Raw genomic sequence first — 14116 nt, forward strand, 5'->3', positions numbered from 1 at the left:
ATGTAAAATGTAAATGGAAGTAAACTGGTTTGCGGAGGCATGCAACCATGAGGCAGTAATTCCAGTTTTATATGCATTTGTCATTATTTTTGATATTTGAAAAAACTAAGCACTTAAGCTAATTAATTACGATCAATAGGTGAATCGTTACCAAAAAATATTGTTTTGTTCAGTCTAGAATACACAGTATAGTGTATACTCTTCATAAAGTAATTAAATATAGTCATACCTTAGTGGCTCCCCAGGTTTCCTTCGCAAACTCCTCTGCTTCTTTGACATCATCAGAGATCAGGAAGTTGTCAAAGATGGTGCCAGATTTGACCTGAACAAACATGAAACACATTACCATTATTTATATAGGTTTTTTAAATGTATTGAGTCCCTGGGACCAACAGGTGGTCATCTGAGTGGGTCCTCAAAATAATGTGTGTTTTATGTTATATGGTTCTAATTATGGTTATAGGCATGTATGTTGAAAATGTGTCTTTAAGTTAAAATAATAAAATCCCAAATCTGACAACTTTATTTACCAAACCATAGACTATATGTATTGTATGTATTTTATATACAGTCTGTCTACAGAACATTATACAAATGTCACATCTTGAGTTGAGTAAAGAGAGCACCAATATCATCTACCCACTATCAAGTAAATCAAATGTGATATGATTGTTATGTGATAATCCATCCATCCATCCATCCGAGGCCAGGTCGTGGAGGCAGCAGGCTGAGCAAAGCATCCCAGACATCCCTCTCCCCAGCAACGCTTTCCAGCTCCTCCTGAGGGACCCCAAGGCTATCCCAGGCCAGATGAGATATGTAATCCCTCCAGCGTGTTCTGGGTCTGCCCCAAGGCCTCCTACCAGTGGGACATGCCCGGAACACCTCCAGCAGGAGGCGCCCAGGAGGCATTCTGATCAGATGCCCGAACTACCTTAACTGACCCCTTTCAACACGAAGAAGCAGCGGCTGTACTCCAAGCTCCCTCCGGATGTCCGAGCTCCTCACCCTATCTCTAAGGCTGAGCCCAGCCACCCCACGGAGGAAACTCATTTCCGCCACTTGTATCCACAATCTCATTCTTTTGGTCACTACCCAGAGCTCATGACCATAGGTGAGGGTTGAGATGTAGATGGACCAGTGAATGGAAAGCTTCGCCTTCTGGCTCAGCGCCTGCATCACTGCATAAGTCGCAACAAACTGTCGATCCATCGCACGCTCCATTCTACCCTCGCTCGTGAACAAGACCCGGAGATACTTGAACTCCCTCGCTTGTGGCAGTAACTCTCCCCCAACCCGGAGAAGGCAATCCACTGGTTTCCGGCAGGGAAGCGTGGCCTCAAATTTGCTGACCCTCATCCCGACCGCTTCACACTCAGCTGCAAGATCGTGGTGTGATGAAGCCAACAGAACCACATCATCTGCAAAAAGCAGAGATGCAATTCTGAGGTCCCCTTCCTCCCCCCAGCTGCGCCTCGAGACCCTGTCCAGCGTCCATGAAAATCACAAAAAGGATCAGTGACAAGGGACAACCTTGGCGGAGGCCAACACCCACCCAATCCATGCAAATGTAAATAAGAAACTGTATAAATTTATGAAAATTTCCTTTTTATGTTTTCCCTTTACTCATTGAGACTATGAATAAAAGGCAATCTCATCTCGTGTGAGTTCTATTTTGTCCCTACTGACCGCCAGAGCCGGTGCATAAGCACTGGATAACTCCGCCCACACTAGCGCATGTCGAGTACGAATATCAACAATGTTACCCGTGACCCCTGCATGAACTCCGGGAGGCTATATCTTCCGGTGTCAGCAGGTGATCTGTTCCCTTCATTCTTCTCGCGATTCGTGCGTCGAGGTGTACGTAAGTTGTTTGCTGTTGATTTCATGTGTCGCTGGCCCTGGGCAGCCTTGTGCCTCTGTGGTGTGCCAGCATGCTGCACGATTGTATGTATGTTGTTGTCCCTGCTCTGGTATTGTGGCTTTGCTGGTATGGCGGCGTCCCCGCCCCCCGCTTCCAGCATTGCCTGCAGCTGCTGAAGGCTGTGTGAGCAGGTCAGTGGAAGTTGAATTCTGACAACTGTGTTCTGTTTTTTTTTTTTGCAGTTTGGGATTCAAAGTGAAGAATTCAATTGTGATTGGTGACGGTGGTGTTTCCGCTACCCTCTCCCAGCTCAGCTGTGTTTGTCAGACTATATATATATATATATATATATATATATATTTATTTATTTAAAAAAGAAAAAAAAAAAAAAAAAAGACGGAAAAGGAAGAAGGCTGATAACCTTGTTGGTGACGGTTGCGTGCCCACCCCCTCTCTAACTTGGTCTGGTGGTTTTGTTCAGTTGTGGTGACGTTTCCGCTCCCGGCAGTGTCACACTTTTCTGGGCTCCTCGCTGGCTTCTCCACCTGGTTGCGGATGGAGCACACCTGGGGGCAACTGAATGACCCCCCTTGAGCCTGAAGACGGCCTTGACCACTGTGTGGCCTGTCTTGGCGTGGACCACCTGCAGGAGGCCCTCACTGACGAGGCCTGCATGAACTGCAGTATCATGCCTCGGTCAGTGAGGTTGGCCCGACTGGCCCAACTGGGTCCTCCGGCCTGCCTCCCTTCCTTCCAGTCTGAGAGGGCGGACTTCTGTGGGGCTCCTGCGCAGAAGAGGACTGCCACACGGAGCGGGAACGGTGCTCCCGCGAAAAGGAGGAAGACGGCAGCGAAGGTCCGGCTCTCCTCCGAGGTCGACCGCTTGGCTGCTGACATGGAACACATGAAGGCGCTCCTCATGAATCTCCAGCCTGCTGGTGGGGGTGGCACCTCCTGCTGTTGTGCCGGCCCAGGAGTCACCGCTGCCACTGAACGATGCACTTTCCATCGCAGCTTCGTCGAGTCAGTGTCGGGACTCACAGGGTAGTCTGGCCCCTCTGACAGCAGCAGGCTCCTCCCATTCCTCTGCCCAGAGTTCTCTGCGGGGGTCTGATGACTCCTCCATGGGGGCATCCAAGCAGCCCTGGCACGACTGCAGCTCGATGCCCCGAGCCGGGGGCAGGCTCCCAGTGCGTTCCATAGGCGCAACCCTCCCCCGGCGAGGGTTACAGTGCCGCATTCTCCAGACTTCTTGAAGGAGCTGCACTCCTGTTGGAGGGACACTTCAGCCCTCACCAGGCCAGGGTCGGATGATCGGGCCTTGGCTGCCATGGAGGATGCCGAGTCAGTGGGGCTCCTCCACATGCCGGCGGTTGAGCCTCCAATCGCGGCCTTGATTGTGGCTCTGGATGAGGCAATGAAGTCCGACCCTAAGTGCCCTTCTGCGCAGTGTAAGGTTACGGACCATTACATCTGCAAGGCCTACAACACAGCAGCACGTGTCGGCCGCTTGGGGAACACCCTCTCCCACTTACTCCTTGCCCTCTCAGCCTCCCTGCAGGATGCACAGGTGGACGACTCCGTCTGCGACATGTGTGATGCGTCACTGCAGGCTTTTGCCTACCAGATGAGGGAGCTGGGATGGCTGATGTCGACGCTTGTCCACACTCGCCGTCATGTCTGGTTGGCACAGTCACCTCTGACGGAGGCAACTCGTAGGGTCCTTCGCTGGGTGCCAGCAGAACCTGGGGAGCTGTTTGGCTCTGCTGCTCTGGACGCACTGGACCGCACCGCTGAGGCCGACGACACCAGGTGGCGGCTTGCGAGCCTCCACAAGAGGGCACCTGTTTCCAGGGGCAGCTCGAGGAGTTTTCCATCTGCCCCTCAGGGTCCTCCACGACAATCTCCCCGGGGTGGCCAACGGCAACAGCGGGACGAGAGGAAGTCGGGGTGACTTTCATTCCACTCTGCGCCGCTCACCTCGGAAGCCTCAGGATCCCAAGCCCGGCCGCTGCACTTCCAGCTCCTCCAGGGGCCGGGGGCCTTGGCGCTAGGGCCACGGGGCCGGTCATCAGCTGCTTTTCCCAGCAGCAGCTCAGTCACTGGGCTGCCTGCTCGTCAGACCCCTGGGTTGTTGCCACCCTGACCCGGGGTTATGAATTGTAGTTCCGACGCCGCCGGCCCCAGCCTTTGGCTGGGTCACCATGACAGTCATCAACGACTCGGCCAAGGCCCAAGCCTTAGCCCAGGAGTTGTCCACCCTCCTGGACAAGGGCGCCATCACACCGGTGGACCCCCTCCTTCAACCCGCGGGACTCTACTCGACCTACTTCCTTGTCGGCAAGAAGGATGGCGGAGTCCGTCCCATCTTGGATCTACGCGGCCGAAACAGGTACTTGAAGTTTCTACCATTCCATATGTTGACCTCAGCGGATGTGATGCACGTGATCCGGCAAGGCGAGTGGTTCACGTCCATCGACCTGAAGGACGCGTACTTTCATCATCAGCCCTTCCTGCGATTTGCCTTTCAGGGCCACCACTATCACTTCAGGGTGCTCCCCTCTGGGCTCTCCCTGTCTCCCAGGGTCTTTACCCGGTGCGTGGCAGCGGCTCTGGCGCCATTACAGGCTGGAGGCATGAAGGTGCTGCCATACCTGGACGATTGGCTGGTGTGTGCACCTTCCCGGGCCCAGGTGGTCCAGGATACGGCCCGCCTTCTGACACACGTGGCCCGGCTGGGCCTCATGGTCAACGTGGCGAAGAGCCGTTTGGTCCCCACCCAGTGGGCCGCCTACCTAGGTCTGGTCCTGGACTCTGTGGTCATGAGGGCCTACCTGTCAGAGCGTCGTGTGGACGACATCCTCCAACTCCTTCTTCTCTTCAGGAGAGGCAAGCGTCTGCCGTTTGTCATGTTTCTTTGGTTGCTGGGCAAGCTGACGGCCGCGTCGACTGCCATTCCTTCTGGCCTGTTGTCATTGCGCCCCCTCCAAATGTGGCTGAACGGTTTTCGCCTGGACCCCAAGCTCCACAGGTGCAGACTGATCGCTGTGTCGCAGGCATGCATTCGCGCCTTGGAGGGACCGGGCATTCCTGCTGGGGGGTGCGCCCCTGGGTGCTATTCCATCCTTTCGGGAGACCGTCACATTGGATGCATCCCGCTCAGGATGGGGTGCGGTCTGGCGTGGCAGGCTGGCTCAGGGACAGTGGTCTGTCCGGGACCGCGCATACCACATCAATGTGCTGGAGCTGCGGGCCGTCCATCTGGCTCTCAGGCACTTTCTACCACACCTGCAGGGGAAACGTGCTGATCCGGTCAGACAACAAGGCTGTTGTCTCCCAGATCAACCATCAGGGGGGCACCAAGTCGGTGCGACTGTTAAGTGTGTCCCGGCACCTGTTTACATGGGCCGCTCCCCGTCTGTCCAGCCTGCGGGCTGTGTGGCTGTCCGGCGACCAGAATCAGGTGGCGGACTTCCTTTCCTGACACAAGCCTCCTCCGGGGGAATGGAGGCTTCATCCGGAGGTTGTGGGGATGATCTGGGGCATTTTCGGCAGGGCGGAGGTGAATCTTTTTGCCTCAAGGGAGTCAACTCATTGTCCCCTCTGGTTCTCCTGGACAGAGGGGGACGGTCCTCTGGGACAGGATGCCCTGGGGCACGAGTGGCCCGACGGCCTCCTGTATGCATTTCTGCCATTGCCTCTGATCCTCCCGACGCTGCAGCGGGTCCTTCAACAGGGCCACCGTCTCCTCCTGGTGGCCCCGTTCTGGCCGGGGAGGATTTGGTTTCCACTGCTGCGGAGGCTTTGCTGCGGCTTGCCATGGCGCCTCCCAGAGAGGACGGATCTCCTGTCACAGCTGGGGGGGTCAGATTTGGCACCCCGACCCCTGCCGTCTCCAGCTTTGGGTCTGGCCACTGCAGGGCCCGACTCGCTCCTGACTGCTTGCATTGAGTCGGTCAGGTGCACCATTTCGCATGCTTGTGCACCATCCACCCACCTCCAATATGAGTCCAAGTGGAGGAGGTTCTCTGCCTGGTGTGCAGGCAGGGGGGGAGGATCCCGCCTCTTGTACGGTGGCCACCATTCTGGAGTTTCTCCAGTCTCTCTTAGAGGACGGTCACACTCCTTCCACCTTGAGGGTGTATGTAGCGGCAATTTCATTGCGACATGTTTTGGTTGAGAATGCCACCGTGGGGTGCCAGTGGTTGGTGTCTTCTTTTCTCAGGGGGGCACTGAGGCTGCGGCCTCCGGCGGCCCCCAGGGTTCCGGCATGGGATCTCTCCCTGGTGCTGGATGTCCTGTCTTCCTCGCCCTTTGAGCCTTTAGCCCAGGCTGATCTTAAGTGGTTGTCAATGAAGACAGCCTTTCTCCTTGCTGTCACGTCAGCCAAGCGTGTTGGGGAGCTGCATGCTCTCTCCGTCAGTGAGTCCTGCCTGCGTTGGGGGCCGGATGGTCCGTGGGTGACTCTCTGGCCGAACATTGCATTCCTGCCAAAGGTGCTGCCACGCAACCATCTCAACCGGCCGATTCATCTGGCTTGGTTCGACCCCCATCGGCCCGACTGTGGAGCACACTTGTTGTGTCCTGTACGGACCCTGGCTGCTTACCTCAATGCCACTGCGCCTGTGCAATGAACGTACCAATTGTTTGTGTGCTGTGGGGTCATAACAGAGGTTGTGCCCTCTCTAAACAGCGCCTGTCACATTGGATTGTGGATACCATCTCCTATGCTTACAGGGTCACCGGTCGTCCGTTGCCAGCCGGGGTCAGGTGCCATTCGACGCGGGGGGTCACTACGTCCTGGGCTGCTTTGAAGGGTGTTTCACTGGAAGACATCTGTGCTGCAGCTTCTTGGGCGTCGCCTTCCACGTTCCATCGTTTTTATCGCCTCAATGTTGCTGCTCCCCACCCGTTGGGCGTGGTCCTTCTGATCAGTGAGGTAGGTCTGGGGGATTCTTCGTGACATTGTTGGTATGTGTCATCCAGTGCTTATGCACCGCCTCTGGCGGTCAGTAGGGACGAAATAGAACGAAAGTTAAAACGGTAACTACGGTTCTATGAGTCCTGGATGACCGCCGGAGTGTCTGGTCACTCTGAATCCTCGCGAGCAGATTTTGGGAACAGATCACCTGCTGACACCGGAAGATATAGCCTTCCGGAGTTCATGCAGGGGTCACGGGTGACATTGTTGATATTCGTACTCGATATGCGCTAGCATGGGCGGAGTTATCCAGTGCTTATGCACCGCCTCTAGCGGTCATCCAGGACTCATAGAACCATAGTTACCATTGTAACTTTCGATATATGCACAGCTGGTAGGAAAATGATGGCTGCCTGTTAAAAAAAATTTTTTTAACACAATGCAGCCCCTGGACAGTAAAGCATCACTGGATCATCATCAATATGAGGAAATACAGTATTGGTCACGCTATGACAATATAGCATCATCAGATAAAAAAAAGTGGCACTTCCCTTGAACAGCAAAACATCATCAGCTCATTATCAACATGAGTGAATACAGCATCTGCTGTCACAGCAGACATTGCGATGTAAGATTACAGGAAGGTCCGTAGTAATATCCTACACATCTGCAAATTCTGGAACATTTTATGAACCTAAAAATATGAGGTCATCATCTACCGGCGGTCCCCAGAGATCACCGTGCCAGCGCACAGAGCCTCAGACAGCCGGAGATGAGGCCGGGCAGGCGGGTATCAGATCTGTGCAGACCACAGGGACAAAAAACACAAACACATCATGGACAGTATAATAATAACATCAAAAACACAAGTATCACTCTTAGTGGGTTGTATAACACAAGAAATACGCACAAAATGAGTAAAGTCAAGCATCGCCACTGTGTCTATCAGATTTATTTTTCACAATGTAGCATTATCAGTGAAAGTGATAATGAAAAAATAAAAAACAAAAAATAAGGTGTGTCCCCCGGATGTGTTGATAGTGAGTTTACTCTATCCTTTCAGATTTTAATGCATCTGGGATGCAGGACGTGTGCCTAGTAACATCACTGAGTTACACAAAGAATCCAGAAAACAGATTATTATTCTTCTTTTTCTTTTAAAAAGATATTTTTTCGGGCATTTTCAAGCCTTTAATTGATAGGGCAGATGAGTGTGAAGGGGGAGGGAGAGAGGGAGTGACATGCAGCAAAGGGCCACAGGCTGGAGTCGAACCCGGGCTGCTGCGGCAACAGCCTTGTACATGGGGCGCCTGCTCTACCACTAAGCCACTGGCGCCCCCAGATTATTCTTCTGATCTTGTTTCAACTCAACTTCATCATCAAATTTTACCACGCGGCATGAAACAAGTCTGTATGTATACTTAGGCCCGGTTAGTTAACAACTACAACTGTAAGTGGGTGAGTTATAATATTACCTGCCACAGATCCAAGCCCAGTACTCCAATGTTATCAAACTTATACATCATGGCGTCATGAGTGTACTCTGGGTTGTCTATCTCAGGGTGGACCCAGGCTCCTTTGTAGTCAGGGTTGTCGATCTGCTTGGGTTTCCACTCGCCCTGCAAAGACAAACGAGGGGTTTGGATTAGTGATGGTACTGGTTTTTAGACTAATGCCATGACAGAAGTAATGCCTTCAGAATATTATCAATGCCCCCAACTCTAACCCATTCATTTTTTCTCCCACATGCCACTAAAAAGGATTCCAAATGGCGATCAATCATTTTGTGTACAAAAGCTCCTGCCCACGTCCTCGGCTATAAAAGTCTTACCTTGTATTCTGGGTTGGTGATCATGGGAGGTTCCCACTCTCCGTCCATGTCCTCGTCCCAGTCGTCAGGCTTCTTGGCATCAGGGTCAGGGATGGTCTCTGGTTTGTCCCAGTCCTGAAAGACAGCAGAATTACGGTTATCACTCAAGTCCTAACTGTGAAAACACAATGTTACAATATGATGCACATCATAAAACAGGGTTGTGAAGACTTTAGCAGAACAACAAACCACACCAAAACAAGTATGTTGGCATGGCTACACATCAGTGTGGACGAAAAATGAAAATAGCTCCAAGTGGATACATTGGTCTCTAGTAGGGCTGGGCAATATGGCTTTAAAATAATATCACAATATTTTTAGGTTTTATCGTGATACCCAATATATATATATTGATATTTTGAAAAAATCCTCTAAACAACTAAAATACAAAATTACTAAATGAACTACAGTTATAATAAACTTAAAGTACTGTTATAAAAGTAGTTATAATTAAATAATTCAAAGTGGAACCACTGGTGCTTTTATTTTGAAGCAGGGTTAGGGTTAGAGTTGATGTTTTTGCTGAACTTTAAGTTTCCAGTCGACAGTCAGGTGTTAGCAGTTAGCATTAAGTTAAACTGTTGCCACTGCACCTTTAAACGTGAGGATTTATTCACTGTGAGCTGGAAACACACTAACAGCTCTCCAGTTCATGTAACAATGATATCTGCACATCGCACTGGTGCTTTATTGTCATAAAATGCTACTCAATAGTGGTCATTTACACCGCAAGTGATGCGTTCGCGTAGCACTCCACAAGCCTAGCGGCAGCACACGTATTCACACCAAAACCGAACAAATGCGTCGTGCAGCGGCCGCTGCTGTCCCGTCAAAATACAAACCACACCCAACAGTTGGTGGCGGTAGTGCACGGTGTTTGCAAATCTCCAGTAAACCCCCGTCGCGTTCCATGCTTGGACCCAAAGCCCAGGGTGGACAGGTTTGCGCGCAAGTGATTATTCCAACATTTGGAGAATTAATATTTAGCACTACAAATGGGTAATTACACGAAACATGGCCTGTCAGGTCTCACTTGATACGAAGATAACTGAGTTATCCAGATTACAGTGCTGGCGATTTTTTTGTTATGTTTTTTTAAAGCTGGTTTAATAACGTCATTTTAAACAAGCTTCAAACTCTTCAGCAACTGAAAACTGGGCCCTGCTCTCCTACCTCAGGCTTGGTGTCATTGGGGTCGTCGATCTTGGCCCTGTCGTCCCAGTCACTTGGTTTCTTGGCCTCTGGGTCCTTGATCTTTTTGGAGGGCAGCATGTCCCAGTCGTCCTCTAGGGAGCCTGACTCCACCTTCTCATTGTTGATCCTCACCTCGTATGTCTGGTCTGGATTCAGGATCAGTGTGTACAGGTGAGTCAGCTCGTCATCCTGGAAGAGGAGGTTAAGGGTTTTTAGAGTGAGCAGAACCTGAGAAGACTCTTTAGATTCATGTTTACAAAGATCTGCAGTAGCTACCTTGCATTTGATGTCTTTCTTGATGAGGTGGTTCTGGCCCTTGTAGTTGAAGATCACATGAACCTTCTTTGTGCTGTATCCACAGATGTCAGGCCCTGCAGACACAGGTCATGTTATTAGGGGCCGGCAGGTCTGTCACTCCGCTCAATCATACTACTACAGTGCTACCACTTTGCAACTTTCAAACAAAATGTAACCCCAGCTGAGCAGATGTTCAGATGCTTTAAGCTTCAAGAATTACTAAGTCTATTACTCTGTTTCTCTCAAAACTGTAAAACTTCTTAAACCTATGCCACTAAATGTTTTATCGTGAGCCTTGTTAACAGCTACTGCCAATTCTCGCTAAATACATCACCAATGTTAATGAAAAAAAGACAAAATGTTGATGTTGTGGTACAAGTCGTGGGAAATTTCAGAAATGCAGTGTTTCCCCTGCCATTGTATTAGGGGGCTGCCCTGCCCCCCCAAATGGCACACCCCACCCCCCCTTGAAGGTCAAATTGATTTAATTTTTGGACTTCCGGTTGCACGAGGGTGGAGATGGCTGCGTGAGAACTTTGCTCCCGACCACACTGCCGCAAACCCCCATATAATACAGGAGATTTACCTTATAGGAGTTCAGCTATATAAACTAATGTTGGGGGGAGACGAACGTGGCCTCAGTATGTCACTAAGAAGCAAAAAAAGGGAAGCTGATACGGAAAACGCAGGCTGTAGCGACGAGGTGGCTATGCTAGGTGCGGTCTCGTTAGCTTCCATCCGTAACGCCATAAATGAAGCCATGGCTAGTGCTACGTCTGAACTGGAGAACAACATCTCTAAACAGTTCACAGGCTTCCAGAGTAGCATTCAAGAGGATATCAAAAAAACAACTTGGCGAAATGAGATCAGACATTAATCTGAAGATGGAGGAGACCGTGAAGAAAACTGAAGTGGTGTCACAGAGACTGGGGGAAGCAGAGCAACGGGTAGGAGAGGTGGAGACCTTCAGTACTGAAGTGCATGAAACTTTAAACCAGATGCAGAGGACGCAACTCGAACTGAAATCAAAACTAACCGAACTCCAAGGGCATTCCCGTCACAACAACATAAGGATTTATGGCATAAAAGAAGGAGCCGAGGGCACCTCAATGATTCGCTTTGTGGAGAACCTTATTCAAACTGAACTGGGTGAGGGCACCAGCCCAAACGAACTTGGTATTGAACGTGCACACAGAGCTCTCGGTCCCAAACCAGCTGACAATGCCCCCCCAAGATCAACGATCGTTAAATTCCTGAAATATTCAACCAAAGAGCGGATCATCAGCGCGGCGTGGAAAAAAACCATCACGGTGGACGGGAATAGGGTTATTTTCGACCATGACTACGCAACAGCTGTAATGGAAAAAAGGAGGGAATACCTGCCGATTAAGAAAGTATTGAAAGAGAAGGGAATCAAGTTCCGCACACCGATGACAAAAATGCGTGTTTTCCTAGACTCGGGGACAGTTACATATGATAACGCGGATCAAGCCGGAGATGATCTACAAGCAAAGGGGTTCCCGGTTCCTCCGAAACCTGAGGGCAGATCGAGGGAAATGTCACGGCCCCACTTCAGCTGGGAACAGGTGAAAAGACCCCGGCGCACAGACGGCAGGGAATATCAGCAAAGGATCCGGGACAAGCTCCGCGAGTTTCATCGGGGGACCGACACAGAAGCTGAGGACTGTTAATTTATATCGCCCCATCATAACACCAGCTTTCTTGTACACCCGGTGACGTTTTTCACCTCTATTTTTTGTTATTGTACAGAGACAGTAGGCTACATCCCTCAGCCCTTTTGAACAGCTTTCACTCCATTATCTGTTTAACAATACATATTAAAGCGTACGTATGCAATATTTTAAAGTCATAATTAAGGGCAGAGTAAGTTAGTTAAGTACACTATTGAGCACATTTCTTCTCAGTGTGTGTAGGTTTTCCATTGAATGCCACTCTGATTATGCCAGTAATATGGTTAATCTGGACCTGCATCACCAATTTAGTGTTTATTTTACATGCAGTGCGCCTTAACATAATACAGGAGACTTTTTCAATTTTCATAGGCCAATATTTTTGTATCACTTTAGTTTAAGAATTAGGCAGTTGGTCTGTAGTGTTTGAATGACAGCCACCCACTCAAACAACCTGAGGGGGCCCCGCAACCCAGCGGCTGAAACATCCCCCTATACAAGAGGTTCAGGGATTACCTCTTTCATGGAAGACCTTTTTTTGTTTATTGTAATGTTTTACTATCTTGACTGTTCTGTTATTACTGTTCATGTTTCTTATTTGCTGTTCTCAGGGGAAGCGAGTGAGTGTCTAGGAGAATACTGGTTTATAGCTGAGTAACAAAGAATTTAAGGTTATCACCCTAAATGTCAGTGGTTTGTCGACTCCTGTCAAGAGAAGCAAAGCAATATCCAAAATAAAAAGGGAAAAGGCACAAATTATATTTTGGCAACAAACCCATCTAACAGATCAGGAACATGAAAAGATAAAGAGTATGGGTTTTAAACATACTTACTATTCATCTTTTAAAGCAGGACGCAAGAGGGGCGTGGCTATTTTGATACTAAACAAGGTTCATTTTGAATTCCAGTCAGAGATTAAAGACAAGGAGGGCAGGTTTATAATGGTAAAGGGCAAATTAGATGATAAGGACATGACCCTGTTGAATGTATATGCGCCCCCAGGCAGCAACAAAACATTTTACAAGAGAATATTTGATTTAATAGCGTTCCAATCTACCGGAGTCTTGATCTGTGCAGGAGACCTTAACATAATGGATTGGATATTGGATACAACTAATCAAAAAAGGAAAATCACTCCTACTGAAAGATGGATTAAAAAGAGAATTCAAGACCTGGGTTTGATAGACATCTGGAGGGATTTCCACCATCAAGATAGGCAGTTTACTTTCTATTCAAATCATCACAATGCATATTCAAGAATTGACCACCTACTTATGCATAACTCAGAGAGGCACAGGCTAAAGGAATGTGAGATAAACCAGAGAGATATATCAGATCATTCTAGTGTCCATTTGAAGTTACATCTAGATACTAGACCCAAAGTGACAACATGGAGATTAAATGTAAGCATGTTAAACAGCCCTGAGTTTAAAGGGAAAATAAACAAAGAATTAAAAACATATTTGGAAGACAATGATGACGGTAATGTGAACCCAGTGATGTTGTGGGACGCTGCCAAAGCAGTCCTGCGGGGGAAAATTATATCAGAATCTGCATTCATAAAAAAAATGAAAACTCAAAAACTGTTAAACCTGCAGAAACAACTAAAAGAACTGGAACAACAACATAGTAAAAGTAAAGATCCACAATTACTTCTACGGATGAGACCACTCAAACAAGAAATAGATAAGATTTACTGTGATGAAGTCGAGAAAAATCTCAGGTTTACAAAACAGAGATACTACGAGACAGGCTCGAAAGGATCCAAGCTGTTAGCCTGGAGGCTGCGAAAACAGCAATCAGAAAATACAGTCTATAAGATTAGGGATCCTGCCACTAAAAAAGTTACATATAAACTAGAGGGAATACAGAAAGCATTTGAGAAATTTTACCAGACCCTGTATACCCAACCCACACCATTCGAACCTGCTAAAGTAGAAGAGTTTCTGAGCCAATTGGATCTGCCCTCCTTGGGGAAATTGCAAAATGAAAAATTAACAAAAGAAATATCAGCTGAAGAAATCAACAAGGCAATCTCCTCCCTGAAGTCTTGTAAGTCTCCAGGGACAGACGGATTTCCAGGGGAATGGTATAAATCACTGAGGGAGCAATTAATACCAATATTACATAAAAGCTTCAATTACACCCTGAGGGAGGGAGTCATCCCCCTGTCTTGGAGGGAGGCTACCATCTCGGTGATTCTAAAAGAGGGCAAGGACCCGAAAGAATGCAGCTCTTACAGACCTATCAGCGTTTTAAATCAAGATTATAAATTATAT

At 49.0% G+C, this 14116-nt stretch overlaps 1 protein-coding gene across 1 annotated transcript in view; it reads right to left on the reverse strand.

Moving 5' to 3' along the window:
* LOC125895885 (calreticulin-like) overlaps positions 1-14116 on the reverse strand; it is a 30067-nt gene that overhangs the window by 2462 nt on the left and 13489 nt on the right. Inside the window, exons 4-8 of the mRNA XM_049588069.1 lie at positions 10126-10220; positions 9829-10038; positions 8617-8730; positions 8261-8404; positions 230-322 (exon numbers count right to left, since the gene is read on the reverse strand). Of these exons, the coding sequence (XP_049444026.1) occupies positions 230-322; positions 8261-8404; positions 8617-8730; positions 9829-10038; positions 10126-10220 (656 nt within the window). The remainder of the gene's footprint in view (positions 1-229; positions 323-8260; positions 8405-8616; positions 8731-9828; positions 10039-10125; positions 10221-14116) is intronic.

Source organism: Epinephelus fuscoguttatus, linkage group LG10 (genome assembly GCF_011397635.1).
Source record: "Epinephelus fuscoguttatus linkage group LG10, E.fuscoguttatus.final_Chr_v1".
NCBI classification, from domain to species: Eukaryota; Metazoa; Chordata; class Actinopteri; order Perciformes; family Serranidae; genus Epinephelus; species Epinephelus fuscoguttatus.